General features: G+C 43.1%; 3 protein-coding genes across 5 annotated transcripts in view; 1 reads left to right on the forward strand and 2 right to left on the reverse strand.

Annotated features, from left to right (window-relative positions):
- The window catches only part of LOC308325947 (E3 ubiquitin-protein ligase MARCHF6-like), a 31,218-nt gene extending 20,405 nt beyond the window's left edge, over window positions 1–10,813 (reverse strand). For all 3 annotated transcript variants that reach the window (XM_080778730.1, XM_080778731.1, XM_080778729.1), the window contains exons 1-6: window positions 10,579–10,813; window positions 7,849–7,948; window positions 4,932–5,005; window positions 3,801–3,944; window positions 2,815–2,887; window positions 2,318–2,555 (exon numbers count right to left, since the gene is read on the reverse strand). In XM_080778730.1, the coding sequence (XP_080634856.1) occupies window positions 2,318–2,555; window positions 2,815–2,887; window positions 3,801–3,944; window positions 4,932–5,005; window positions 7,849–7,948; window positions 10,579–10,597 (648 nt within the window). In that variant the 5' untranslated portion in view covers window positions 10,598–10,813. The remainder of the gene's footprint in view (window positions 1–2,317; window positions 2,556–2,814; window positions 2,888–3,800; window positions 3,945–4,931; window positions 5,006–7,848; window positions 7,949–10,578) is intronic.
- A 580-nt stretch (window positions 10,814–11,393) lies between these two features.
- LOC308325955 (ATP synthase subunit C lysine N-methyltransferase-like) lies at window positions 11,394–27,733 on the reverse strand. Its single transcript, XM_080778744.1, has 6 exons — window positions 27,433–27,733; window positions 26,723–26,776; window positions 24,847–25,043; window positions 15,797–15,934; window positions 14,935–14,985; window positions 11,394–13,844 (listed from the first exon to the last, which is right to left on the reverse strand). Exons 1-6 carry the CDS (start codon window positions 27,488–27,490, stop codon window positions 13,650–13,652), a joined length of 693 nt encoding a protein of 230 aa, XP_080634870.1. The 5' UTR covers window positions 27,491–27,733; the 3' UTR covers window positions 11,394–13,649.
- On the forward strand, window positions 16,933–21,331 carry LOC308325952 (uncharacterized protein). The gene is made up of 2 exons (XM_080778740.1): window positions 16,933–17,101; window positions 19,631–21,331. Exons 1-2 carry the CDS (start codon window positions 16,942–16,944, stop codon window positions 20,824–20,826), a joined length of 1,356 nt encoding a protein of 451 aa, XP_080634866.1. The 5' UTR covers window positions 16,933–16,941; the 3' UTR covers window positions 20,827–21,331.
- Window positions 27,734–27,831: the final 98 nt, after the last annotated feature.

The following is a 27,831-nucleotide window of genomic DNA, read 5'->3' on the forward strand; positions in this document are numbered from 1 at the left end:
GGGGTCACTCACGTCAGTGTGTTACTAGTAGTGATCTAAATGTTATGATCAACGGTAGTGGGGTCACTCACGTCAGTGTGTGACTAGTGATCTAAATGTTATGATCAACGGTAGTGGGGTCACTCACGTCAGTGTGTTACTAGTAGTGATCTAAATGTTATGATCAACGGTAGTGGGGTCACTCACGTCAGTGTGTTACTAGTAGTGATCTAAATGTTATGATCAACGGTAGTGGGGTCACTCACGTCAGTGTGTGACTAGTGATCTAAATGTTATGATCAACGGTATAGTGGGGGTCACTCACGTCATTGTGAGACTAGTAGTGATCCAAGGCTCAATCCCAATTCCCCCCTTCGTCCTGGCCCTTAGCCCTTGCCCTTGCTTATGCGCGTTCACGTGAGGAGGAAGGGTTTTCTCAATTCTCTTTGGAGCGAGGGTTAGGGCTGAGGGCGAGGGGTAGAATCCCCTTCGTTTGAAGGGACATCGCGACCGGACTCAAAACGGAGCAACATCACTGAGGGCTGAAAGGCGGACGAGGTAAGAAGCCTTTTATGTCCTTTATTATGGAAAAATATTATAATAACCAATATTATTTGAATGTATTAACAATCTGCATCGCCAAAAATATCGCAATCTCTAGCAAAGGTTAACGTTACCTCACGTGAACTAACGATATGATACGGCGTTGCATTCATACAACGTTACCCATTAATTTGGCACCGCATCGGCGCTTTATTCTTTTTTATTTAACGCTGGTGCGCCGGTGATACAACTCGGATGCAAGCTAGCTTATTAGCAGGCATAAGTCCGACCCCCCAGACCACGATATGTCAACATTCTGCAGTTTTGGAGCTCTTAAAAGCCGTGAAATAGCCTACTGTACCTACATAACGCTGTCACTGCATAACGTTGGCTACTCGCTGCAGTGACGGTTTTATCATGACCAATGTTAAGCTAATCCCCACAAGTTGCAAAACTTACATAACTAATTAGCAATGGTGTTGTGTTTTTCCCCAGGCAAACCATATGGAACAGATTGCAAGCTGCTGTGCAGACTGTACATTGGATGGAGATGAATCACGATGGCATTTTCATTGATAGAAAATTACTCTGTTCTTAATGATATTAAAAACAATTGAACAGTGACCACAGCCCCTTCTTTCTATACTGTAAATTGTTTTTCCTTTTTATAACCCTGTATATATGTACCCATGCTAAACAAACTGTTAAGACAATAATCAATGAATCAGGTACAACTGTTGAGCATGTGTCAGAATGAGCTATATCTAGCTGAATTACATTCTGCATACATGGTGGGCTACCAACATGAGACAAAATTACAATATATTTATTTTATCATAACCACAGCAATGTTATATTTACGTTCCATCTCTACAGCTTAAATCAAATGGAAAGTAGTTTCCAAAGTGGGTTATGGGCTAAATGATAGTTTTTACACTCTCAGAGTTAATTAACATTGATATTACAATATAAATTGGGGGTCCTAGAGACAGAAAAATGCCATCAAAGTTTGGGGAAAGGTTATCTCAATTGTACTGCCATAATGTACAGTACAGTACGGCGCGGAAAGAGGACAGTAGGTGACGGTATGCACTTTTATGTTGGTGCGATCCGCCATAAAACGCAGAGAAGAAGAAGAAACCGGTTGCTAAGTTACCCAATAAACACTGAAACGGGATGTTTACGTCCAAGGGTTTCCGTCGCACAATTGCGTCGCACAGCGATGACGTAGCAATCTATAAGGGACATTCCGATTCCTAGGGGGATGATTCATCTCCCTACCCCTTGACACTCATTATGTAGGAACAAGGGGAAGGGGCAAGGGCTGAGGGGTAGGGTTAAAAAACGAATTGGGAAAGGGCCTAAATGTTATGATCAACGGTATAGTGGGGTCACTCACGTCATTGTGTGACTACTAGTGATCTAAATCGGCACTTCGAATATAATTTATTTAAAGACGGTTACGCCGCGGACAAAGCCAATTCGGATCATGACAAATCATGACAATGAACACAATGTTTTGGGACGATCAAATAATTTATAAGACGAAAAACAAAACAAATAGTGTTGTCTCCTGCCTTTATTTTCTTCTTTGTAATGATTTGATCGACCCAAAACATTGTGTTCATTGTCATGATTTGTCATGATCCGAATTGGCTTTGTCCGTGGCGTAACCGTCTTTAAATAAATTATATTCGAAGTGCCGATGGAAAAATGCATTGGGGTTTCATTTCCTGGGCCACTCGCTTTTCTGAAAGGGGGCGGGACTGCTGCGCTCTATAGTGGGGTCACTCACGTCATTATGTGGCGCGGCGGCTGCAGCAGCGCCGCCACCACCGCCGCCGCCGCCGTTGTTGTTGTTGGGCTGGCGGTGGGGGGCGGCCGCGGCGGCGGCAGGCTGCTGGTTCTGCTCCAGCCACTGGGGGGCGCCGCCGTGCACGATCTGCTCCCTGAGCCACACCAGACTGATGAAGGCGCACAGCGTGCAGGTGACCACGAAACAGCCCTGTAAGCAGTCCGCCAGCAGGTTGTCCCTGTGTGGGGGGGGGGGAGACATGAATTATGAAGATGAATTATGATTCTAGCACCTAAGCCTTTTCATGTCAAGGTCTGTTGTTAATTGATTTATTGAGCTCTCGGTGTGTGTGTGTGTGTGTGTGTGTGTGAATGGGTGAATATAATGCACATATCTGTGTAAAGCAAGCGCTATATGAATGCACCATTTACCATGTTATGTACCATTTAGTAGACTGAAAACTAAAATTGAAAATAATAAAAAGAATGGAAACTTACGTTGAAAGCATGTCTAACGGCAGGGTAAGGAGAGAGCTCACAGAGCCTGTAAATAAACATTTGTAGATGCGACCTGGAGACAAACATGACAGACACACATGTCTCGTTAACACTGACATCGTGATAAATAGTTATTATTAGTATTGTAGTAGTAGTGGATAATAACTATTACAGTACAAAACCCCCCAAAGTATGTATTATCCCCTTTAGGCCTGACGTCGAAGAAAAAAAACAAAAAAGTCATTTTTTCACGATTTTTCCAAAATAGCTTAAGTATAACATAAATGCTTAGTTAAAACACCAAAAGGGGTTCCCGCCCCCAAAATGGGTTATAGTACAAGTAGTATAAGGTATTTATTTACTAATTCTAGTTCTGCTTTTTCTGTCAAATTGACGTAAAGCCCAATGTGTTTATTTTCATTCCGTTTGGTTTGTCTTCTGATATATAAGAAGTGCAGTGTCGTTGAAAGATATTCTCTGTATTTAGCTTTCGTTTCCTTTTTTTAAAGATTAGTTTTTGGGGCTTTTTATGCCGTTATTCTTAGGGAACAGTATACAGGCAGTAAAGGGGGAGAGAGAGAGATATTAATAAGCATAGTAAGCCCCTAACCTGGCCTCACCGGGCTTTCCACCACCTCGGAGGAAAGCCTGGTCTCGGGTTTCAAAAGTCTGTATGATCCCGTCGGGAGCGGATGATATCGTTACGTCATGTTGTAGTAGTGTGTAGACAGGCAGGAACAACAGGCGGCGGCAACTTCCTTTTCCCTCTCAATAAAAGCTCTCGTAGCCTGTATAGCTTTTATTGAGAAAAAATGGGTTTGACCGAAAAGGAAGTCGCCGTCTGTTGTTCCTGCCTGTCGACTACAAAACAATACTACAACATGACGTAACCATATCATCCGCTCCCGACAGGATCATAATATATACCCTAAATGAAATGGTGCCCAGGCTAAGTAAGCCCCAGCCCAGGGTGTAGTTCCACTTACATGCTGTGAGGGGCACCACCCCCAGCCAGGCGAACGCCACCAGGGTGTAGTGGAACCAGTATCGAATGGCCGTTCCGACGCTGGTCACCAGCCCCGCGAAGATGTCCTGGACGGGCAGGCGAGAAGGCATGTCTGGAGAGTAGACTGCATGGAGGGAAGAGAGTAACAGGGCTTAGTTATGTTGTGCTTTAGCTGTTGAAAAATAGCAGATCTACAAGCTCGTAGCGCGGCACCGAGTGCCGCACCACGAGCTTGTAGGTCTGCTATTTTTTTTAAATGCGCAAATCTTTGGATATATATTCTTTCAGAGACACAGTTTTTAACTCAAATCTTGGCTTCTGGGGGGAATAACATATTTTCAGATGGGGTGGGCGGACCAATTACATATGAACTTGGGGATCCTTGACATGAAAATGTTTGAGAATGACAAAAAAAACGATTTAGAAGACATTTGTAGAATCGTTCCCGGGTCAAAATGGGCTAATGAATATGATTATTTATATTCAAGTTGCATGCCGGGGTCATCACGTTATTATTACAGTGCTCCCCATACTGTTTAGCCCGTGACCCAAAAGAGTGACCAAAAACTAGTTAAAATGGCAGATCTACAAGCTGGCTCACAGGGCTTGTAGCTCACAGCTTGTAGCTCACAGAGCTTGTAGATCGGCTGTGGGAAACAAAAAAATTATGTTTGGGAAACGGTGTTCTACATACAAGCTCACGAACGTTGCAGCGTTGACAACGTTGTGAGCTTGTAGATCAGCCATTTTTGAGTGGTGCAACCACTCCAAGGAAAAGCAATGTTTTAGAGTACCAGTAGGGGCAGAGAGTGGGGAGAGAGAGAGAGGTGTCTGCTAAATGCTAATTCCCCCACACAGTAACTCAGAACCGGGCCGGCACCATGGGCGCGTCCCTGTGGGTCTGGAAGTTCCGGGGACCCCCCGGGCTCCCCCACACGGAGTTGCACCACTCACTTCACACTGGGGTGATTTTTCCAGTAGGTGACACAAGAATGCCACAGACGGAGTGAAATCGTCCCTCTTCTTGCAGACAAACAGACAGAATCACCTCAATCATGACGACTTCAGTGTTTGAACACAAAGAAGAAAAGTGAGAAGTTATAGCACTTACTTGGTGTAAATGCAAATCGGTGTTTGCATAATTCACAGTATTCTTTTCGGCTGTGCTTGAGCCACTGAAGCAGGCTGTGAAGAGAGAGAGAGAGAGAGAGAGACGGCATAATGAGTGTTTGTTGTCTGCGTTCCTTTGGCACATTTACATGACTATACAGTAGCTGGTGAGTTCCCCTCCTCCCCCTCCCCCCCTACTGTCAGTGTCTATCACTGTATGCATGACATGACATCACACCACGCCACCAGGAAGGCCCAGTGTTGTTTTTGGCAGCAAATTTAGATTTTTCGTTGAAAAGTTTTCATTTAGTTTTAAGTCACATTTTTAGTCACCTGGAATGTTTTAGTGTTAGTTTAGTTTTAGTCGACTATAAATGTCATAAGATTTTAGTCGACAAAAAAAAATATTTTGGCGGGCCTTGATGCCGTCGAAATGACTGATTTTACACACTGAAAATAGCAGATCTACAAGCTCACAACGCGTCGCGCGAGCTTGTCGATCTGCTATTTTCAGTATGCAACCCAAGTGTAAAATGACTTCTCTTGTCCACTTGTGGTGGTTTCGTTTTAGTCGTCATAGCTTAGTTTTTAAAATATAGACAATTTTGTCAACAAATACGAGGTCCATTTGGTTCCATGTTGTACACACTCTCAGAATTATGGGGATCCTCGCAACTCCTGACGTGTCGTAGCAAGTCATGCATCTTTCAAAACACTTTTAAAAACCCATACATTACAATTGTAATGTATGTTTAAGTCACTCGACACCTGCAATGTTTTTACATCTCTCTTAGTTTAATAATTGTTTATGTCCTAATCTCCCGTAGGCCTCTCTTAGACCTGTTTTTATCTTGTCTTGTCTTTTATCTTATATTACGCTGCTATGTGACGTTATTAACTGTTGTTCAGCACTTTGTAACGCATGTTTCAAAAAGTGCTATATAAATAAAGTTATTATTATATTCTGAAGTAAACCTGCAGACTTGATCATTCAGAAAAGTGGGTATTATTATTATGCTCAAAATAAGAACAGTATATCGGTGTGTAAAAACAGTGTAAAACAGAACATCTAAAAATGTACCACATCGTAAAAGGACAAGTCTACTCTACAGTATGCCACGGGCAGGGCTGTCCAAAGTGCGGCCCGAGGGCCAAATGCGGCCCTGGGATGAATGTCATACGGCCGGCAGCTTCATACCTCGATTGTATTATGAACGGCCCCGCCCCCCAACAGTATGGGACCTTTTTAACCCATTTGTAACCCATTTTTCACCCCTGTGTCAATTATCTAATGTGATCCTGGGCTCTACACACACCCTCCACCAACCTAGTCCCCATATATATATGGGGGACAAGGGGAGAGCAACGGACTTGAACTCATGCTTCCTTCATGCCTGAGTGTCCAAGTTGCTCCTTTACAACCGGACAGGGGGGAGTTTCCCTGGTTGGACGTATAGCGCGTGGAAGGAACACGTTATTCCAACGAGTTCCATTCCCCTCCATCAGGCGCCCCGGGTTGGCCAGGGGGAGGCATTCAAGCTTTTTAACCTGGGCATTTCCCAGAATATTAATTTGTCAGTGTTCCTTGTTCCTTCTTCCTTGTATTATTATTTCTACGTTGCTCGTCTGGTTACATTTGGTAATGTGTGACATATGGCTGAAAAAAGGCTGAGAGACACTTTTTGTTCACAGCACACATCCGACTAAAGACCATTGATATGAAATATTGACGATGATGTGATTAGTTCAATAGAATCGTTTAAATGCGATGCACATGTATGTGACTTTGTTCTAGACTAGTCCGACGCTACATTATGTCAGGAGATATAGTTGGCCCTTGGGTGTTTTATTATTTCCCAATATGGCCCCCTTTGAAAAAGGTTTGGACACACCTGGTGTACGGACGTACTGTACTGAAGACATGCGTGTTCTATCTATGGTTGACAAGTAGCTGGTTATGTGGTCCCCTGAAGTGAACATAGCATTCCTGATGGATGTGAACTAGAAAGGGTATATGGCCTGGTGTCAGCCTGCAATGACATGCATAAGATCTGCTCATCCCAGCTTAGTAAGTAAGTAAAAAAATATTTAGGACGACCGTTGAGCCGATTCTACTCTATGGCTCCGAGAAATGGACACTTTAAAAAGAAACTAGAGAAACCGTTGAATGGCACTTTCAACCCGCCTTCTAATGAGAGCGCAAACTCTGTCTTGGAAGAGCCACCCAATCGACTGATCTAATATACGGTCAACATTCCCCGTGTTTCTTCACTGGTCCGATCCAGAAGAACACAGTTTGCCGGCCACTAGCTGCTACAGAGCTGACAAAGAGGTTATATCTTCCCTTCTCTGGAGTCCTGCCTCAAAGCAGACCGGAGGTAGAAAACTGTCGTTCCCTGATGAAATTTGTTCGCCACATTTGACCCATCTCTCTTGGAGCGGTGAGCCGCAGCGTGCGCCTCGCTCGGGAATCATTTGATTAGTTGATTTGACTCCCAATCCAACCATTGATGCTGAGTGCCAAGCAAGCAGGGAGGCAGTGGGTCCCATTTTTGAGTGGTGCAACCACTCCTACAACCAGCAATGTCCATGTACCTGTGTACCTGTGTGTGTCTATGAGCACGAGTATGTTACTTATTTATACCAGTAGGGGGCGCCAGAAACAGAGAGAGGGGTAGTGCTGTGTCTCTAATGAGAGAGAGAGAGAGAGAGAGAGAGAGAGAGAGGGGGGGGGGGGGGGGAATTGCACCACTCAGTTCACACGTGTGTGATTTTTTTTACAGTCTTTGGTATATGACCCGGCCGGGGATCGAACCCCCGACCTCCCAGTTTCAGGGCGGACACTCTAGCCACAAGGCCACTGTCTGGTGTGTGTGTGTCTGGTGGTGGCATGACCATAGTTAACATAGTAAACGTACCATTCCTGGTGGATGAACTTGATGCTGCCGGTGCACACACAGGGGTAGAACAGGGGCTTGTCATGGCTCCCCTCGGAACGACACACCCGGCAGATGTCTCCTGTTGGGAACAGAAACGTCAATTCAATTCAAAAGGAGCTTTGAAGAACATGTGTTTTCATTGGGTACCGTGTATGTATGTACATCGGGGGTAGCAAGGCATTGGGGGGGGTAGCAAGGCCCAGGGGATAGGAGTGGCCGGTAGATCGGCCGGATGGGAACCGTGAGGTTCAATTCAATCCCGGGCTCCACCAGTTAGTTAAGTGTAGAGTGTATAAGTGTAAGGTGTCCTTGAGCAAGACTCTGAATCCCTAACTGCTCGCGATGTGGTTTCCACCGCCATCGGTGTGTGTGAATGGGTGAATGTAATGCACAATCTATGTAAAGCACAGTGGGTAAAGGCACTACATAAATGCACCATTTATGTCGCAATGCATTGTTATAACAATCAAACAATGGATATATTGTTATAACACACACACACATCCAGGGCATAAAGCTTTTTTTTAGTACAAATAGCAGGAATCTTTTGCAGTCACTTTGGGACACAGCATCTTTTCGCAAAACTATTTAAATAGTATACCAAAAAAAAAAAAAGAGACTAAAATGTGTTTAAAAGTATAGCAGCTCTGTTCTCTTCTCCTGCTCTCACCGGAGGCAGTCGCTCAACCCACACGAAGCGCACACACCCGCCTCCCATCGCACCCCCCCCTCCCCCCGGGGCTAGTTTTTCCCCAACCTCACTCAGTTTCTTCCTTGATGGAATGGAACGTTGACTTGCGATTGCGATCAGTGCTTTTTTGGTTTATGCCCATAACCACCCCGAAATGTTCCTGCACGAACAAGTATTACCAATATTACTTGAAACGTGATGTGATGTTCTTGGCGGAACATCACATCGCGGCGGCGCATGAAGCAGGCTGCCTGTCGATGCTGTTGTAACACTTCAATTTCCCCTCAGGGATTAATAAACTATCTATCTATATAATCTATCTATCTATCTATGTGCAGTAGGTACTAGGTCTCGCGTTCTACTCGGTACAGATATAGTAGTCATTAGGGTGGTGCGATTGTATTCCATTGATGGCTTTTAAACCATATTCGTTTTCACAACAGTTCAAAACTCTTGCTGCTGTGTTTTGCGCAATACCATCAACTTATCTTTAGCCACTGCCAGCACATTTTAGTCATGCAACCCCTTTCTGTTTTACTTGTACTATATATTTCACATTTTAAGGTCAAAGCGGTGACCCCGAGTTAGTTAGGAGACTGCTGCTGCTGTGACATCTGGATTTCAATGAAGAACCTCAACTCATTTTGGGGCGGTTACCCCGTTTGGTGTGAATATATATTCTTTCAGAGCCAAAGTTTTTAACTCAAATCTTTGCTTCTGAGGGGGGGGGGGGGGGGGTCTGCGGCCAATTACAGATAATCTTGGGGGTCCTTGACATGAAAATGCTGGAGAACCATTGCCATAGAAACATGGGTTTTTTCCATGTCATTTACAGCCACTTGACAAAAGCCATCCGAGTCATGCATTGCTTGCATACTGCATGCCGAGTGACAATGCACAATAATGCCTACTGAAGGATGATCTAATCGGCCCCTTCAAAACCAGCATAATAAAACCACCACACAGCCAAATCAGCGTCACTCTGTTGTCGATGTATTCCGTTGTAACTGTCCGTGTACTGTACAGATCATGTAACCAAATGGACGCCTTAAGGGTCAGTTGCACTACACCGAAAGATGTTTTACTTACTTTTAGTTACTTTGTAGACTGTGATTATTACCACAGAAGGACAGCATTACATTAACCACTTCAACTCTGACAATGTAAGTTCACGTGTCGCTGCTATTTTCAAAAATATTTTTTACACATTTGAAAAGTGTGTAAACACTTTTCTGCACTGATTTTTACTTTTCGTGCATTTGATGTACTTTTTACCCAATTAAAAATGTAATACAGAAATTGCACTTGTATTAAACAGACTGTTTCTGCACAAGGGTATTAGTTTTACATAAAAAAAGTTGTCAGAATTTGTGTCACATACAAGAAGAATATGGATGACAAATATTGTCGTGTGTGTGAGTTTTAAATGTTAGATGGATCTTCTATTTTCAAAATATTGTCATACATTTGAGAACTTGTAGAACGGGACATTAAAATTCCTGCACAACGAGTAGTACTTTTTAATGTTGGTATTTTACGTACATTTTGAAGCCAATAATATTACTTTTGTACTTTTACTCTCAAGTACATATTGAATTCTGGGCAGAGAGTATTTATTTCTATTATTGGACTGCTTTTACATTATAATGGAAGCATGCGTTATGGCTCAGTTATAATAATAATAGTAAAGGACACGACCGGGTTTAATATGTGATCCACGTTGCAGAGGAGAAAATAAAACACAGTCGGGGACAACAGCAATGCATTAAAAAAACAGCTGTTAGCACACACACAGTAGCATAATTAGCCACCGTTAGCTACTCATAGTCTGTCCTTTAAACCAACCAGAGCCCGTCAGACATAAAACATGCCACAAAACACAACATGTAGGGATATTAAAATGTCCAACACAAAGTATTAAAGTGTGTGGGGGGGGGGTTCTTCTTTGCCTTTAAAAAAGGGGGCTAATATTAGCACGTGAGGCTAATAACCCAAAGTGTATATATTTGTATAGTTACCTTCATCAGCGGTGTCCATCTTGGCTGGGCTAGCTCAGTCCGTCCGTCCTCACAACACTGCTGTCCTCCTCCTCCACAACATTCAGACAGTCAATGAAATAAAATGATTAAAAATAACAGGAAATGTATAAAAAGACATGTTTAAAAAAAGAAAAACTGCTGCCGCTCAGCGACTTTTCATGGTTTGTTTTGGGACAGCAGAGCCCATACTACTAACAGACAGACAGGCTGTTGTGTGTGTGTGTGTGTGTGTGTGTGTGTGTGTGCGTGTGTGTGTGTGTGTGTGTGTGTCTCTGCAGCAGACAGACAGACAGACAGAGACATACGGGTCATTAATGAAACGGTTCCAACGGATCCATGTTCTTATAGGCAGGGCAGCCCCTGCTTCAGCACGTTGCACTTCTGTAGCTTCGCCACTGGGTGGCGCCAAGTATGCACAATGCATGATTTTCCCATCAGTACACGCCCGCCCTCATTCTAGACTCTAGAATCTAGACTGAGTGGCAAAACATTGAGCAGCATGGATGGAGTTGGAGTTTGGAAGGGCTCGTTGGAAAGCACTAAACCGTACAGCATACCACCTGTTTCTGAATGTCACATAAATGCAGGAGGCAGCAAAATGTTGTGTTATGGAAAACAAGCACTTCCAAACTCTGACACTTTGGAAAAATAATCAAATGCAGGGCATTTCTTGGCAGCAAGTAGCTCATAACGTCATTTTTTTATGAAACAAAAACTTTGCAGACAGAAAGAGGATAATTCAAGCTTTGCAATGTTGGTGAGTTTAACATATTGTTTAATGCAATCAGACAGGACTTTTCTGTTTGGATGAATGGGCTGTCAAGGCCAGAAAGTAGTTTTTTTGCCACTCAGTCAGTGGGCGTTCCCGCATAACTTCCAGGTACGATGATGCCACGCGCATACCCTCTATTGCATGAATATACTGCTGCCGCTGGTAAATCACAGTCAAACTTTTTCATATCAACCAAGGCCCAATAAAGGGCCCATAATTCATTCAGCATTTGAGCCACGGCCCGGCACGGACCACCATCTTATAGCCTCTCAGACCCCAAAACTAAAAAAGATGTTGTTGGTGTTGTTGGATACGATTTTGATGTGGTGACAGACAGTGGTAGCCTACCATTAAGGCTCATACATAGTCTGGATTTTCGGTGGTGGGGTGACCACCGAACTACAACATGACGTCACTGAGGTGACCACCGAACTACAACATGACGTCACGAGCCGCGGTGAAGAGCAAACCACCGCCACCGCTCCAGCCCTTCTCTCTGTTTTTACTCAACGTTATTTCAGCTCCGGTGGTCAGCTCACCACCGGAGCGGTGGTCACCTCACCACCGAAAATCCAGACTATATGTATGAGCCCTTTAGCCTACTACTATAGTAGAGGTTGATCAAAAAATATAAAAATCTACATTCTCCAATAGTGTAGTCTAGAGTCTAGACTATACACTATTAGAGAATGTAGATTGTCTAGACTCTAGACATCTTCCATTTGTCCATTTGATTACCAACTCTCCATCATTTAGCTGGGGACCACCTGGAACCCCCCCAAGGACCACACTGGTGGTCCCCGGACCACTGGTTGAAAACCACTTATACAAATAAAGTAGTGTACATGATGTAGGCTACTGTACTAAAGTACTGTGCTTAAGAAATATTTTTTAGATTGTATTTATTTTACTTTGGAGTATTTTCAATTAATTTCCACTTTTTTAGATTGTATTTTTTTTTACTTTGGAGTATTTTCAATTCATTTTCAAGATTTTTCAAAAACTTGGTGCCTCGCTATGAGCTTGTAGATCTGCTATATTTCAACAGCTAAAGTATAACACCAAAGGGGGTTCTCGCCAAGAATGTGTTAACCCACAATATACTGTATATAAAAATGTACTTGCACAATGGGGGATAACTTTAGTGTTGTCATAATTATGCATTTTACCTTGCAAACGTCACCTCTGTAATTTAAATGAGTTCGGGAGTCCATCAGCCACGCTTATGCAACTCTTCAGAGTGCTTCAGAGACACCTAGAGCAGGCTACTTAACTTACTTAGTAGGTCGAGACAATGGACCATCACCATTGATATTCATATACCGCCTATATGCATTCAAGTCATTCCTGTTATTTCAAGCTGTGACACAAGGTAACAGGACAACTCACCTTTTGTGAGGGGTGGGAGAGGAATCTTCCCCAGTGAGGGGTGGGAGAGGCTGGACGGCAGACAGCTGGACTTTGAATATCTCTAACTATAAACTTTCACAACAGACAGCCTAAGTACAAATATAATTTATGAAAAGGCTACTACAGTGAAGTCATTGTTGTAGGCTATGTGGGGATTATCTGACGAGTTACCATTTGAGTGGGCAAAACCTTACATTATACACTAAATTATACTAAATTGTGTATAGGGACCGGGTCAAAATAAGTAAAATGAAAAGGCCTTTCCTGGGGAGTATCTTTTTATATATATTTTCCAAAAAAGAATACAAACAGCCAATAGCATATTACAAGTTATCCCCCTCACTGGGGCAAATTACGGGCAAGCACCGGGGTGAGTTGTCCAGTATGTGTGACACATAACTGCGAATGGCTGTGCGGGCATCTTCAAAACTACCAGGGCTGTCGGTGGCCCTACTGACAGTGCACCCCTGATTACACCATGCAACAACTTGCACATTAGATTTTCTGTTGTGAAGTACTCCAGTCTACAGAGTCTTATAAAATGATGATGATGGTTTGCAATCTGGGAACTCATTCTAGGAAAGAAAAATGTTTTAGTTTTTGCCTCTGGTGGCCTCCACTTCCTTTTTTTGTGTGTAGAAACAGGAACTGGGTTTGGCCCCTCCTCTTTCTTAGTCCACTTGCTCCCGGGTGCATCTGTGTTTATTCCTACTAACAACAACAACACAACACTAAAGGCTGGTTAGACAGATTACTACAATACTACATACTAACAGCAGAATCTGTCGACACTGACAGATTCTGCTGTTAGTGTGTAGTATTGTAGTAATCTGTTTTGAGCGATTACAATGTTTTGTTGTTCTTTCATCTACACGTCCGACTGTGACGTAGCTGTGGTGGTTCCGTGTCGTAACCCAAACGTTTTGGCGTGGTACACCCAGACGGTGTCGACGCCCTCCCCAGCGGTCTGGTCTGGAACCCAGGTAGGGAAGGGGAACCGGCACGCCACCACCCTGGCTGTAGGCTGCAGCTCGCTGCCCAGCTTCAACTCCAGCTCATCCATCTGTCAACACATTGACCGGAGGGTTAACGTTGGTCCACTAAAACTATGAAAGACGTTGGTCGACTAAAACCATCTATCAACACATTGAGCGTAGGGTTAACGCTGTCCAGTCTAAAACTATGAAAGACGTTGGTCCACTACCTTTTTTCCCCACTGACGAACACGATAAAAACTAGAATGGTAAAAAAAATAAGCTATAATGACTATGACAAAATATACTGACATTTGTATTTTGTGTCAACAAATCCAAACTAGACTAAATGTTAGGGAGCGACTAGTGGAGAAGAGATGCAGATTTTTATGCTTGGTTGTGCGCAGATGTCGCTCTTCAAAAATAGCCGATCTACAAGCACGGATCAGCTTATTTTTTTATTTAAATCTGGCATTACGACGCCAGAATGGGCCGCCAAAATAAATGTTAGTCGACTACATCAACCTCAATTACTAAACATTTCAGATGACTAAGCTATAATGAGTTGCTGTCAAAATGAACAACGATTGACAGAGATAGACAGATCATTATTGATTGAGTTGAGTTATTATTGAGTTATTATAGACATTGAGTTATTACAGACAGATAACAGCACAAATAATAATTTAGCGTAATTATTCACACTCTGTAGTATGACAGTGTCGCGTGCCAAGCAGAACTGACTGTAGTATGACAGTGTCCTGTGCCAAGCAGAACTGACTGTAGTATGACAGTGTCCGCTTGCCAAGCAGAACTGACTGTAGTATGACAGTGTCTTGTGCCAACCAGAACTGACTGTAGTATGACAGTGTCGCGTGCCAAGCAGAACTGACTGTAGTATGACAGTGTCCTGTGCCAAGCAGAACTGACTGTAGTATGACAGTGTCCGCTTGCCAAGCAGAACTGACTGTAGTATGACAGTGTCTTGTGCCAACCAGAACTGACTGTAGTATGACAGTGTCGCGTGCCAAGCAGAACTGACTGTAGTATGACAGTGTCCGCGTGCCAAGCAGAACTGACTGTAGTATGACAGTGTCCGCTTGCCAAGCAGAACTGACTGTCCAGATTTAAGGATTTGAAGAAGCAGCTCAGCCTGGTCCAACTGACTGAGAGACTCACCATTTGAGGGACTCCAAATATGACAACGTTGGTGTACTGAGAAAAACTGACCTAGGGAGAAGGAGACAGTGAAAGTATGCTTGGTCAGTAACATTAATACTAATTACGAATTAATTTACAATAACACACATTTGGTGTGCTACCAAATACAACAATAGAAATAGTAAAAAAAAAAAAACAATGAAAACCAGGCAATATCTAGTAGGATATGTAAGGGATAATATCTGGCTAGGTGGTTCATTGTCGGGAGTTAATTCACAGACAAGGAGTTTAACTACAGAGGCTTCGCCTCGGTGGTTAAACTCCCTGAAGGTGAATTATATATTATATTATCCTGCTTCTTACATGGCTACCTAACATAAATTAATACATTGACCCAAAACACAAGAAAAATTATTCCATAAGTCCGTGCCGGCTGCGTCTGGCCAGCTGCAGCACTGTCGGAAAACAAGGAAGTGAGTTGATCAAATCGAATCAATTTTCGGGTACTGCTTCGTCCATTTCTCGCTCAAAAACATTTTTGAGAGCAATGTTTAGCTGTAAATGACATTGTGTGTCACTAGTGTGTGTGTGTGTGTGTGTGTGTGTGTGTGTGTGTGTGTGTGTGTGTGTGTGTGTGTGCGTGTTTACATGGCGGTCATGTTGGAAACAGCAGTAAATCAAGCGGGGCGCAGCCGCGCAGCTGGTGCTGAGAGGGTTTGATTAGGCAGAGGTCTGTTATACAGCGGAGTGGTCTGTTATCAACACATAACTCACGGCTGAATTCAGCGATTGACTAATGACAATCAAGCATTCAACCAAGCCATGTAATAAAGTATGATATAGCAGCAAATCCTCCTCTGTCCGTCAGACTGTCACTGACCTTCCAGAGGTCAGAGATGTGGAAGGAGGTGGATGGACGCACTCCTTCTCTCCAGGCCTTGTAGCGTGAATACCACACCAGCCAGGGGTTCAGCTCAAAGCCCGATGCCTGGAAGCCGTGCTTAGCAGCTGCTATCACCTGTTGGGAGTATAGAAGTATGACAGAAAGAAACTGGGTTACCACTGTGCTTTACGGTACCTATGGTAATATTATGACTTTTAGAGATGTTTTTAATGGTTTGATGTTTCTTCAGTTTTTAGTTTCCATTTGCTCATTGTAGCTCTTTGAGATTCATACAAATGTAAAGTGTGTTATAAATGAAATCATTATTATTATTGTAATTATTAACTGAGTCATATTGCTACTCCCCTTTGTCACAACTATAACAAGTTGTTATTTAATGCAAATAAAACTTAACCAGTGTTTTTACCGTGATACTATAGTGACATGCACGCACAAGCTGAAAACACACGCACGCACGCACGCACACACACACACACACACACACACACACACACACACGCACAGGAAACACACACACACACACACACACACACACACACACACACACACACACACACACACACACACACACACACACACACACACACACACACACGAAACACACACAGGAAACACACACACACACACGAAACACACACAGGAAACACACACACATGAAACACACACACACACACACACACACAGGAAACACACACACAAAGGAAACACATTTCGATTTCTTTATTTGAATGCTTCCCCCCAGTAGGCCTCCTTCACATTCAGTAGATCATGGGATCTTGTGTGGCCAGATGTAATTTCTTGGGGTCTAGTAGGAGAGTGGTTGCACCACTCAAAAAGCAGCATACTTTGTCTGGACACAAAGGACTGAACTTGTATACTTGCCTGGTTGGTACAGCATAGGCGGAGGGAGGGAGACTTTGGTATGTGACTCTGAGAGCTGCAGCGCTCAGAGTTTAGTCAGTCAGGAAGCAGAGCAGAGGACGGAGTCAAGACCATAACGTGTCAGCTAGTAAAGTCTAAATGTTTTAGCGTTAGTCTAGTTTCAGTCGACTAAATATCATAAGATTTCAGTCGGAGTGGACCGAAGGAGGAGATTGACAATTTTTCTTTTTTAAAGAGAGATGTCGTCCGACAGCTTTTCAGCGTCTGCGTCAGAGAAGGAACCGATCTACCAGACCTCCATGCTGAAGCAGCCTGTGATAAAGTTACACAGAATAGAGAAGGAACCGATCTACCAGACCTCCATGCTGAAGCAGCCTGTGATAAGGTTACACAGAATAGGTATGTGCATGTTTTCATGTCACTGCATGTACCCTTTGATTTCATCTTCAGCTTTGCTTGGAATGGATTCAGAATCATGAAAACAAACCCCCTAGTTTCACATGTCACATGCTACTTAAAGCACAAGGAAAGTTTGAAATGTATGCCTGCCATAGGATGTTAATGGTAGGGTCACAACTTGAGCTGCAGTGAACCATTTGATTGGCCAATGGATATGTATCTTACTATGTATTACTTGGCTATTGTTCACAATTGCATCTAATAAAAAATAAAATAATAATAAAAAATAAAAGGAACCCCTATGAAAACAATGTCCCAATACCGACAGCCGGTCAGCAAGTGGATTCATGGATGTATGTACCGTATGTATATAGACAATATTTTAGGCCAATAAAAAAAGACTACAGTATATATCAAATTTGTACACAAATGTTGTCGGTGGAGTGTGTGTGTGTGTGTGTGTGTGTGTGTGCGTGTGTGTGTATATCGTGCATGCGTGTGTGGCGTGCGTGGCGTGGTGTGCGTGGCGTGGTGTGGCGTGCCGTGCGAGCGTGCGTTGTTAGAGATAGCTTTGTAGACAACAGACAGTGCAGTGAGATCATTTTAAATACACTCCTGGATCACGCTGTCCTTCAAGCTCAAATGGTGACGTTAAGAGCAGACCAGAGTATTAAAGTTAAAGTGTATTCAGTATTACAGATTGAATAATAGAATGAGTTACAGAGATCTCTGGGCATCAAGTCTGCAGCCCCTATCAGCAATACAGAGTGTAGTAGTCGATGGCAGGGCATGAAGTCTAGTCTTCAGTTGCCATAACAGGAAACCTGGAGAGGCCCCGTGAAGTACCAGGATGTTGACACTATGGGTGTTTATAGCTCACCAGACATGGTGTTTTCACAAGACAGGAAGCCATATAAGGAACTAGTAGATACCTCAACTATCAGTGACCCCATTCTGACCAGATTGTTTGAACTTCTGCAACTTTTCAGCTTTTAAAGTTTTGCTGACCACGCACTTGTAGACACATCTACGAGAGGGTATAAGAAGAGACACACGTCTGTGCTCGCCGGTCTCGGAATCTGGGGAAACCTTTGTCTGTCACTTTGACTCTGTACTTTACCCTGTCCGCGGAATATTCCAATAAACTTTTACTCTTATACTTTCAAGTCAGTATTTCTTTCTTGTCAGTTCTATACTTCTTGTTCCTTAGTGAAATTTCCACCACACTGCCCCCTTAGGTGGCAATCTTAAACTCAATGTCTGCCAACGACTTAATTGACTGCTTTTTTAGCAACCTTTTTTTCTTTCTTTTTTTTTTACAAAAAAATAAAAAAAATAAAAAAGAATGTATAGAAACTGGCGCTCAGGGACTTTTTGGCACCCCATAGTGGCGATGGATGAGATATTCAGAGTGACTATACCAGTACAGCTACCTTCACATTGCACCGACGGTAGGCTGTCGGCCAGTTTAACCCATTCTGACCTGAGATCAGATTCATACGAGGTTTCCACTGGACACACACTGGTCCGATTAACCCATTCTGACCTGAGATCAGATTCTAAAAATGTCAGTCGCTCTTCGATTTTTCAAAAATAGCAGACCTACAAGCTCGTAGCGCGCCACTCGGTGGCGCGCTATGAGCTTGTAGATCTGCTATTTTTCAATAGCTAAAGCATAACATGATGCTAACACCAACATGGGTTCCCGTTCAGAATGGGTTAAAAGCGTCGTGAGCTTGTCGGCAGGAGACTCCCGACGAGAAGCTCCCGTCCTACATTTAAACATTTATCGGGGGAAGTCGCTGACCTTTTGGTTGCTCTATGCATATGTTTGGGCTGCTAAAGATGATTCATTAAAAAATAAACAGTTTATTACATTTGTCTTAGCTGCTGATTAGGCTGCTATTCAAATAAAAGACAAAACGAAATTGAAATGAATTAAAGCCACCCATGGTACCTTTACTATTATTCTGACTGCGTATACATTAGCTACACATTTGTCAGTCTCAAAAGAACAGTACTCTTTAGAACTCAGTTAGGTAATTTAAAAATAAATATTCAAGCTGTGATAATGTTTTGTTCTCGATACTAAAATCCTGCACGCAGGTATACAGACATGGTTGTATTGGTAATATAGTACAATAGAAACTCCATCTTATGAATAAGCTATTGAGGGAAAATGGCCTCAGACATTAGATGTTGTTTGGATACCATGTGATTCTGGATTGTTATGTGTGATATTTTGCTTTACAGTCGCTATACCGTGCATGTGCAACTATCATCAGATTGTAAGGGAAGAGACATGGCTCACTCCTCTAGTCCTCTTTAGTAATAGTTACACTTAACACTGGAAAAACTATGGTTAAGTGGAAAAATTACAAGTACTAAATTAGTTGACAACTAATTGAATAATCAATTTGATTATGATTAATCGTTGCAGCCTTAGTGCGTATGCTTAGTGACGGTACTGCATGATATTTTAAAACATTTAATTATTATTTTTTCCTCTCTCCTCATTCTCCATTCCAGATGTCTTTCCTGTCCGACTCAAACATATCTACAGCCGAGATTGTCATCTCAACCAACACCGGAGAATTCATACAGGCTTGAAGCCTTATCACTGTGACCAGTGTGGGACTAGATTCAGCGTGAAAGGTACTCTGAAACTGCACCAGAGAATGCATACAGGAGAGAAGCCCTACGCATGCGACCAATGTGGGAAACGATTCAGCCAGAAAGGTCATCTCAAACTTCACCAGAGAATTCATACAGGAGAGAAGCCCTACGCCTGTGACCAGTGTGGGACTAGGTTCAGCGGGAGAAGTGACCTAACAAGGCACCAGAGAATTCACACAGGAGAGAAGCCCTACGTCTGTGACCAGTGTGGAACTAGGTTCAGCTTGAGCAGTAATCTCAAACTTCACCAGAGAATTCATACAGGAGAGAAGCCCTACCACTGTGATCAGTGTGGAACTAGGTTCAGCTTGAGCAGTAATCTCAAATGTCACCAGAGAATTCACACAGGAGAGAAGCCCTACGTCTGTGACCAGTGTGGGACTAGGTTCAGCATGAGCAGTCATCTCAAACTTCACCAGAGAATTCATACAGGAGAGAAGCCCTACCACTGTGATCAGTGTGGGACTAGGTTCAACAGGAGAGGTCAACTAACAAGACACCAGAGAATTCACACAGGAGAGAAGCCATACTACTGTGACCAGTGTGGGACTAGTTTCAACGGGAGAGGTGACCTAACAAGACACCAGAGAATTCACACAGGAGAGAAGCCATACTACTGTGACCAGTGTGGGACTAGGTTCAGCAAGAGCAGTGATCTCAAAATTCACCAGAGAATTCACACAGGAGAGAAGCCCTACGCCTGTGACCAGTGTGGCAGTAGGTTCAGCAAGAGCAGTTATCTCAAAATGCACCAGAGAATTCATACAGGAGAGAAGCCCTACGCCTGTGACCAGTGTGAGACTAGGTTCAGCCAGAGCGGTCATCTCAAAAGTCACCAGAAAATTCATACAGGAGAGAAGCCCTACTACTGTGATCAGTGTGGGAAATGGTTCAGCCATAAATTTCATCTCAAAAGTCACCAAAGAATTCATACAGGAGAGAAGCCCTACGCCTGTGACCAGTGTGAGACTAGGTTCAGCCAGAGCAGTCATCTCAAAAAGCACCAGAGAACTCATACAGGAGAGAAGCCTTACCAATGGGACCAGTGAGTCAGAGAGCAGGTAACACTGGTGTAGCTCATCTACAAGCTCCCTAGCGACATGTTGTGAGCTTGCACATTAGCTATTTGCGCTGGTTAAAACAACATTCTGAGTGTACAGTAAAGGTGTTTGCACACTGATGCGTCGGAAAAGCGGAGGGAAAAAAAACACCCACAGCCACATTACTAGAGGGAACAATCTGGTACCACCCGGTCCCACGTACAAAACAAACATGGGTACATTTTCCTTCCACAGCACTGCCACCCAAGTGTGGAATGCCCTGACCCCTTCACTAAAAAAAAAATGCAAATGACTGGCGTCCTTTAAAACAGGCCTGGAAATACACCTTTTCCAGGCCGCGAAGACCTGGTTACCACACTGCTCCGGGCAGCGCACCCCCCACACCTCAAAGACCTGGTTACCACACTGCTCCGGGCAGCGCACCCCCCACACCTAAAAGACCTGGTTACCACACTGCTCCGGGCAGCGCACCCCCCACACCTCAAAGACCTGGTTACCACACTGCTCCGGGCAGCGCACCCCCCACACCTCAAAGACCTGGTTACCACACTGCTCCGGGCAGCGCACCCCCCACACCTCAAAGACCTGGTTACCACACTGCTCCGGGCAGCACACCCCCCGCACCTCAAAGACCTGGTTACCACACTGCTCCGGGCAGCGCACCCCCCACGGCTCCGCCTCCCAGTTCTTCTGTGTGTGTGTGTGTGTGTGTAGTGTCAACACACGCAGCCAGAGATGACAGATCAGAATCACACACACTCGCGCTTACGCGACACAGCGGGGGTGCGCTGGCCAGAGCACTGCAGAGCAGTGTGGTAACCAGGTCTTCGCTTCCAGGCCAAAGGGAGAGGAAACTAGAAAGAGGCAATTCTGGGAAATTGCAAAGTGTGATTGCCTACATCGCAGCCGTCGAAAATGGAATTGCTTTTGGCTCTGCGTTGATTAAGCCACCCTCGACACGTGATTCAGATTTGGGATGGATCGGACATTCCGTGCGTGAGTTGTGGCGTTTTTCGTAAAATAGGCCCCTCCCACTAACTTCGTAAGACGATTACGGCCAAACGATACAGAAGATCTAAATTCTGACTGTGCTGTTTTAACCGGATAGGTCCGGAGATCATGTGTACCGATTTTTGTGAGATTTGGACAAAATCTGTAGGAGGAGGAGCAAAAAGTGTGTTTTGAACAAAATTCAAAATGGCGGGAAATCTATCTAGGCGTGGCCTATACGGGGAGATGCGTCATGACCCAAGGAATCCAGGGAAAAAACCTTTTGATTTTACGACCTACGGTTCAAGAGTTATACCCCAAAACGTAAAGTTGGCTGTTATAGCGCCACCATGAGGCCGACCGGTATACTTCTAAGGTAATACATTTTAGTAATTATTATGAATCTCTCCTCCAAGTCTTGTGAGTATAGCTCTTACGGTCTCAGAGGAAAAAATACTTGAAAGTGAGTTTTTGCATTTTCCAATTCATGTCTATGGGGAAATTTAATGCACTAATTAATTCATATCAATTAAAGTATCCAACAAATGTCTTAGCAAAACACGAGCGCACGATTCCCGATGTAGCCCGTCGTTTTGACATATGGCTCGAGTGCGTGCGACAAAAACTGTGGGAGGAGTAGCACGTCAAAATAAAGTTTATCTATAAAAAAAATAAATAAAAGGGCAGAAAAGCAATAGTCTGATTGCCCTCAGGGCAATCACACTAACTATCGCTCCTCCCTTAGTCAAGTGAGCCCCAGTGTTGTGTTTGGCAGCACATTTTGATTTTAGTTTTAGTCATAGTCTCTTGAATAGTTTTCATTTAGTTTTAGTCACATTTTTGTCACCGGGAATGTTTTAGTGTTAGTCTAGTTTCAGTCGACTAAATATCATAAGATTTTAGTCGACTACATCTAGTTGATTTAGTCGACTAAAATGTATTTTGGCGGGCCATGAAGCCGTTGTAATGACCGTCTACAAGCTCACAACGCGTCGCGCTCGTTGTGAGCTTGTAGATCGGCTATTTTCAACATGCAACCAAGTGCTAACTGACTTATACTGGCTCTTTTGTCCACTAGTCCCTTCCTGACAGTGGCTCAGCGGTAGAGTGGCCGGATGGTAACCGCAAGGTTGCCAGTTCGAACCCGGACTCCCCCAGAGTTAGTGTCGAAGTGTCCTTGAGCAAGACACTGAACCCCTAATTGCTCCCGATGTGCTGGTTGGTGCCTTGCATGGTTTCCGCCGGCATCGGTGTATGAATGTGTGTGTGTGAATGGGTGAATCTAATGCACAATCTATGTAAAGCGCCTTGGATAAAGGCGCTAAATAAATGCACCATTTTACTCTAGTTTTGTTGACGAAATTGTCAGTATATAGTGTTAGTCATCATAGCTTAGTTTCCATTTAGTTTTCGTCAGCGGAAAAAGGTTGTCGACGAAGATTTTTCGCCTTAGTTTTAGTTGACGAAATCAACACCCCCTCACTTCACACGGGAGTGATTTTCTATTTACTTGTGATGATTTGAATTTTGTTGTTATTTTCCATGTCATGATTATGAATTGAATACCCAGGACCTGAATGGAAATAAGACTGCAAGGACATTTACATTTCTGCCTAATAAAGTATGCAATCAATGAATCAATAAATACATGCGTTTTATAACTTAGTCACGGTGTAAAATATTTTCATATTTTGACTTTTATATCTGTGTGCTGGCTTCTGTATTTTGTTTTCATGCTTATCATTGTTCAGCCACTAGGTGGTGCATATATGCTGTGTATTTCTCTTGTTTCTGGCACTGTGGTCAGATTGGGCATAATTAAAGGAGAATTCCATGCTAGAATGCTTTCTTATCTTTCTTTGTAGTTGTTACGTCCCCACCAAAGAGGTCCAGGTGTTTTTTTGTGCAAAAACTCCTTATTGGCTATTTTCCCTACCATAAGCCCCCAATGAATTGCATTGCATTGAATGGGAATTGAATGGGGCTATGGGGTGTTATGCTAGTTCGCTTATTTCCATCGAAAGAAGTAGTAAAGTGTGCCGCTTGGGATATTATTTACATTATGAAGAGAGGATATATACAAAGAAATTATAATTTTGAGCGATGGAAATAAGCGAATTAGCACAACACCCCATAGCCCCATTCAATTCAATGCAATTCAGTTAGGGCTTATGGTAGGGGAAATAGCCAATAAGGAGCTATTGCACAAAATAACACCTGGACCTCTTTGGTGGGGACGTAACAACTACAAAGAAATGTAAGAAAGCCTTTTAGTATGGAATTCTCCTTTAAACTGAAGTTAGGAACACCTGTAGACCAGTATGCAATGAGAAGTCAGTTTGCAAGTTGTTAAGTCAGAGAGCAGACGTTTTTGATCCTTGCTCCTGTTTGTGATCACCACAGGATCATTGCTTGTAAGTTATGCATTCCTTTCTTTGCACAAATGCCAGTTTGTTGACATGTGCTGACTTAGACTACAGTTGTGAGATCATTTAGACATTGTAGCCTAGCTTTCTTTACACATGCTGTGTGTGGCATTACTAGGCCTTTAGCTGGTGTTGCACAAGCCACCCTTCTGTTATTGGGGTTTGCATTTACAGTACATTATCTTCTGTATTGTTGGTTATACTCTCATGTCATGTGTAATTTGACAGGTTTCTTTGATGTGTGCAGCACAGAAATATTACCAATCAATGTTATTTTCCTTTTTTTTTGTAGTTTTACTGTGTGTGTATCCTGCTACTGTGAGTGAATGCCAATGGAGAGGAATAAACCCATCGCTTGTGAGAAACAGTAAAAGGACTTTTGTTTAAAAAAAAAAAAAGAACCCCGGGTTAGCACAGACATTACAGGAGAAGGAAACAACAATGGTGCATACGTATGAAATAATACATGTTTCTTTATTTTCCTAACAAGACAAGGGGGAACGAGGGCAGATTAATCTGTCTATTACTCCACCCTCTCCATGTCACACATCACTTGCATCTGACGTTATACCCTAAAAATGAAAAACCTTACTATCCTCCCGTCTCCACTGCCGATGTCCACCAGTGTCCCCGACCGCCCCCGGAGGACCGTGAAGACGTTGCGCACCTGAGCGCTGGTGGCGGGGACGAACGGCAGACACACCCTCCTCAGCGCGGGGGCAACGAACGGCACGGTGACCGCGTACAGGCCCACCAGAGAGCCCCCCACCACGCCGGTCAACACCAGACCTATATTGATTGAATACTTTATTAACCCATTCTGACCTGAGATCAGATTCATACGAGGTTTCCACTGGACACACACTGGTCTGATTAACCCATTCTGACCTGAGATCAGATTCTAAAAATGTCAGTCGTTCTTCGATTTTTCAAAAATGGCAGACCTACAAGCTCGTAGCACGCCACTCGGTGGCGCGCTATGAGCTTGTAGATCTGCTATTTTTCAATAGCTAAAGCATAACATGATGCTAACACCGAAATGGGTTCCCGTTCAGAATGGGTTAATGAAAACACATTCAGGACGGGAACTCCTTTTGCTGTTTAAAGTTTAAAGGCATTATGTTATAGCTATTGAAAAATAGCAGATCTACAAGCTCGTCGTGGCACGGCACCGAGTGCCACGAGATTGTAGATCTGCTATTTTTGAAAAATGTTGACAATGTGGCCCGAAATCACCGAAATTCTTTTTACATTTTTAAGTCAAATCTTTGCTTCTGGGAGGAGGAGGGGGGGGGGGGGGTCCCTGGAACAACATATTTTCAGATGGGCGTCCGGGGCCAAATACAGATAATTCTGGGGGTCCTTGACATGAAAAAGGTTGAGCACCATGCACTAATATGACATATAAACATAGGTTTTTCTGAAAACTGTCATGACTTATTTATCATGTTTTTATCTATTATGTAAAAAACGCAATCGATATAGCAACCTCCGTTATTAACTCACATAATCGTCTGGAGTATACATATCGATTAATTGAACCCACCAACTAACAGTTTGCAGAAAAAAAGCACAGTTCAATACGAGGTCTGCTAAGAGGATGTTTCCATTGGATTGGATTTTTTATATTCAATTCATCGAAACATACAAATAATATACTGTACTATAACGGCAAAAACTAGGGCCGTCGCGGTTATGACATTTTACTTGATGATTAATAGTCTAGCGTTTCTGTCGTTGAACACTGGAGCACTATGGATAATAATGTTTATATATTTCTGTTTGCCTTTTAGGCTTCGTAAATAAAAAGGTGAACAGGGTACTACTGAATAACTTTACAATTAAAGAACAAAAACGTTAATAGTGGTCATAGCCGACCTGCAAGCTCAAAATATACAGCTGGTGGATGGAAGCGAAGCTCCACCCACACTGCAACTTGCAGCGTTCGGCAAAGCGTTTCCGATTCTCTGGCCGTGTGGGCAGAGCTTAATTTCCATCCACCAGCTGTTAGCAACCTGCTAGCAAGGAATATCACCTCTAATACTAGCCATGTCTTGTATGGAGGAGAGTACAGGTTGCTGCCTTCAGGAAGGAGATATGGTGTTCCAGCATACAATAAGGTCAGACTGAAGAGGTCTTCTGTCCATCAATCAACTCTGAGGCTTAATCAGGATTTTGGCATGTATGCAGGACTAGACTGAGCTGTGGACATCGCTCTCTGCCCTTATGTTTTCTACGTATATGTAACTGTATTTTATTTCTATTTGTTGTCCTGTGTTATGTCAAATGTGTATATGTGTTGCATACAAGGCTGCTGGGTCGCAAAACGAATGACAATATAAGTACCATATCACCAAAACTGGTGGGTCAAACTGAACAACCAATACGTCAATTTGAAGCTATGATTCCCTGCTTTCATACAACATGGAAAAAAATGAAAAAAACCATAACATGTACAGTAGGCCTACCTATTTTCTTCGTCATCCCACTGTCACTGGGGCTGCTGGAGGTTGACGCTGGACCTGTGTGTGTGAAGTGGTGGGGGAAAAAAGTACTTGAGTAAAAAGTATCAATACTGCAAATGTAGAAATACTCTGTTCCAAGTGTTCCAACACTGTTCCAAGTAAAAGTCTGGACGTATAAGTACAAAAAGTACAAAAACATTGGCATCAAAATGTAGGTAATAAAAAGTAACAAACGTAGAGACAGTACTCATTATACAGAATGTCCAATATATGTCACAAGTCTTCAACAAAATGTCTAGAACAAATCTTTTGAAAGCATGTTTTGAAATAATCGTCGAAATCTACAAAGTAACTAAAGTTTTCATAGGAAAGTAAGAAAGCACACCCATGCTATGACTTGTTTCGATTGGGGTCATTAGTATTCAATTCATCGGAGAACATTGATTGATTGATTGATTGATTGATTGATTGAAATAATTATGTATTAACAGATTGCAGAATTACAGTACATTTCAAGCACACTCAATACAAAGACTGTTAACTGTGAGTGGACGACCCAATTAAGCATTACACTTGTTTACAAGAGGGTCCTCCACCTTGTTCAATTCATCAAAACATTTAGAGACGTACAAATAGACAGTAACTTCTATAATAGCCAAAGAACAGAACAGAACATGTAGATATAGTTGCTTTATGGAACTCATGGAACTCACCGTGACTGGAGGAGGCTGCCGTTGGACCCGAGTTCAGAAACACGTCTTCTTGTGACATTGTGTAGCGTCAGTGTACTTTACACACATTTAATGTCATTCATAATAAATAAACTGTCTACCACAGTCATATCTTTCCCCTCGGTCACCGTCGCGTTCTCAGGAACAACAAACTAATTGGAAATCGTAAACGAACCGTGTGCGCCTTGATGTTGAGTAAGTAACAATAACAATAGTTTGAAAACTATCTGAAATGCATTAAAAAGAAAGGAAATGTATCGACATCAAGACACGGTTCAAGATCACTGTAGGACAGCATGGGTACGTCGCTGTTATTGGTCCGATGGCGATGAGTTACCGTGACTATTGTAAGGTTCCTATCAACCAGACTGCTCTGTTGGC

The sequence above is a fragment of the Protomyctophum bolini genome (assembly GCF_963924005.1).
Source record: "Protomyctophum bolini genome assembly, chromosome: 12".
NCBI classification, from domain to species: domain Eukaryota; kingdom Metazoa; phylum Chordata; class Actinopteri; order Myctophiformes; family Myctophidae; genus Protomyctophum; species Protomyctophum bolini.

Excerpts from the sequence above, each read along its gene's own strand:
- LOC308325952 (XM_080778740.1), top strand. The coding sequence starts at position 16,942 with ATGTCGTCCGACAGCTTTTCAGCGTCTGCGTCAGAGAAGGAACCGATC. Across the intron at positions 17,102-19,630 it reads GATAAGGTTACACAGAATAG|ATGTCTTTCCTGTCCGACTC; the intron begins GTATGTGCATGT and ends TCTCCATTCCAG.
- LOC308325955 (XM_080778744.1), bottom strand. The coding sequence starts at position 27,490 with ATGTCACAAGAAGACGTGTTTCTGAACTCGGGTCCAACGGCAGCCTCC. Across the intron at positions 26,777-27,432 it reads GGCAGCCTCCTCCAGTCACG|GTCCAGCGTCAACCTCCAGC; the intron begins GTGAGTTCCATG and ends TCACACACACAG. Across the intron at positions 25,044-26,722 it reads TGGGATGACGAAGAAAATAG|GTCTGGTGTTGACCGGCGTG; the intron begins GTAGGCCTACTG and ends CAATCAATATAG.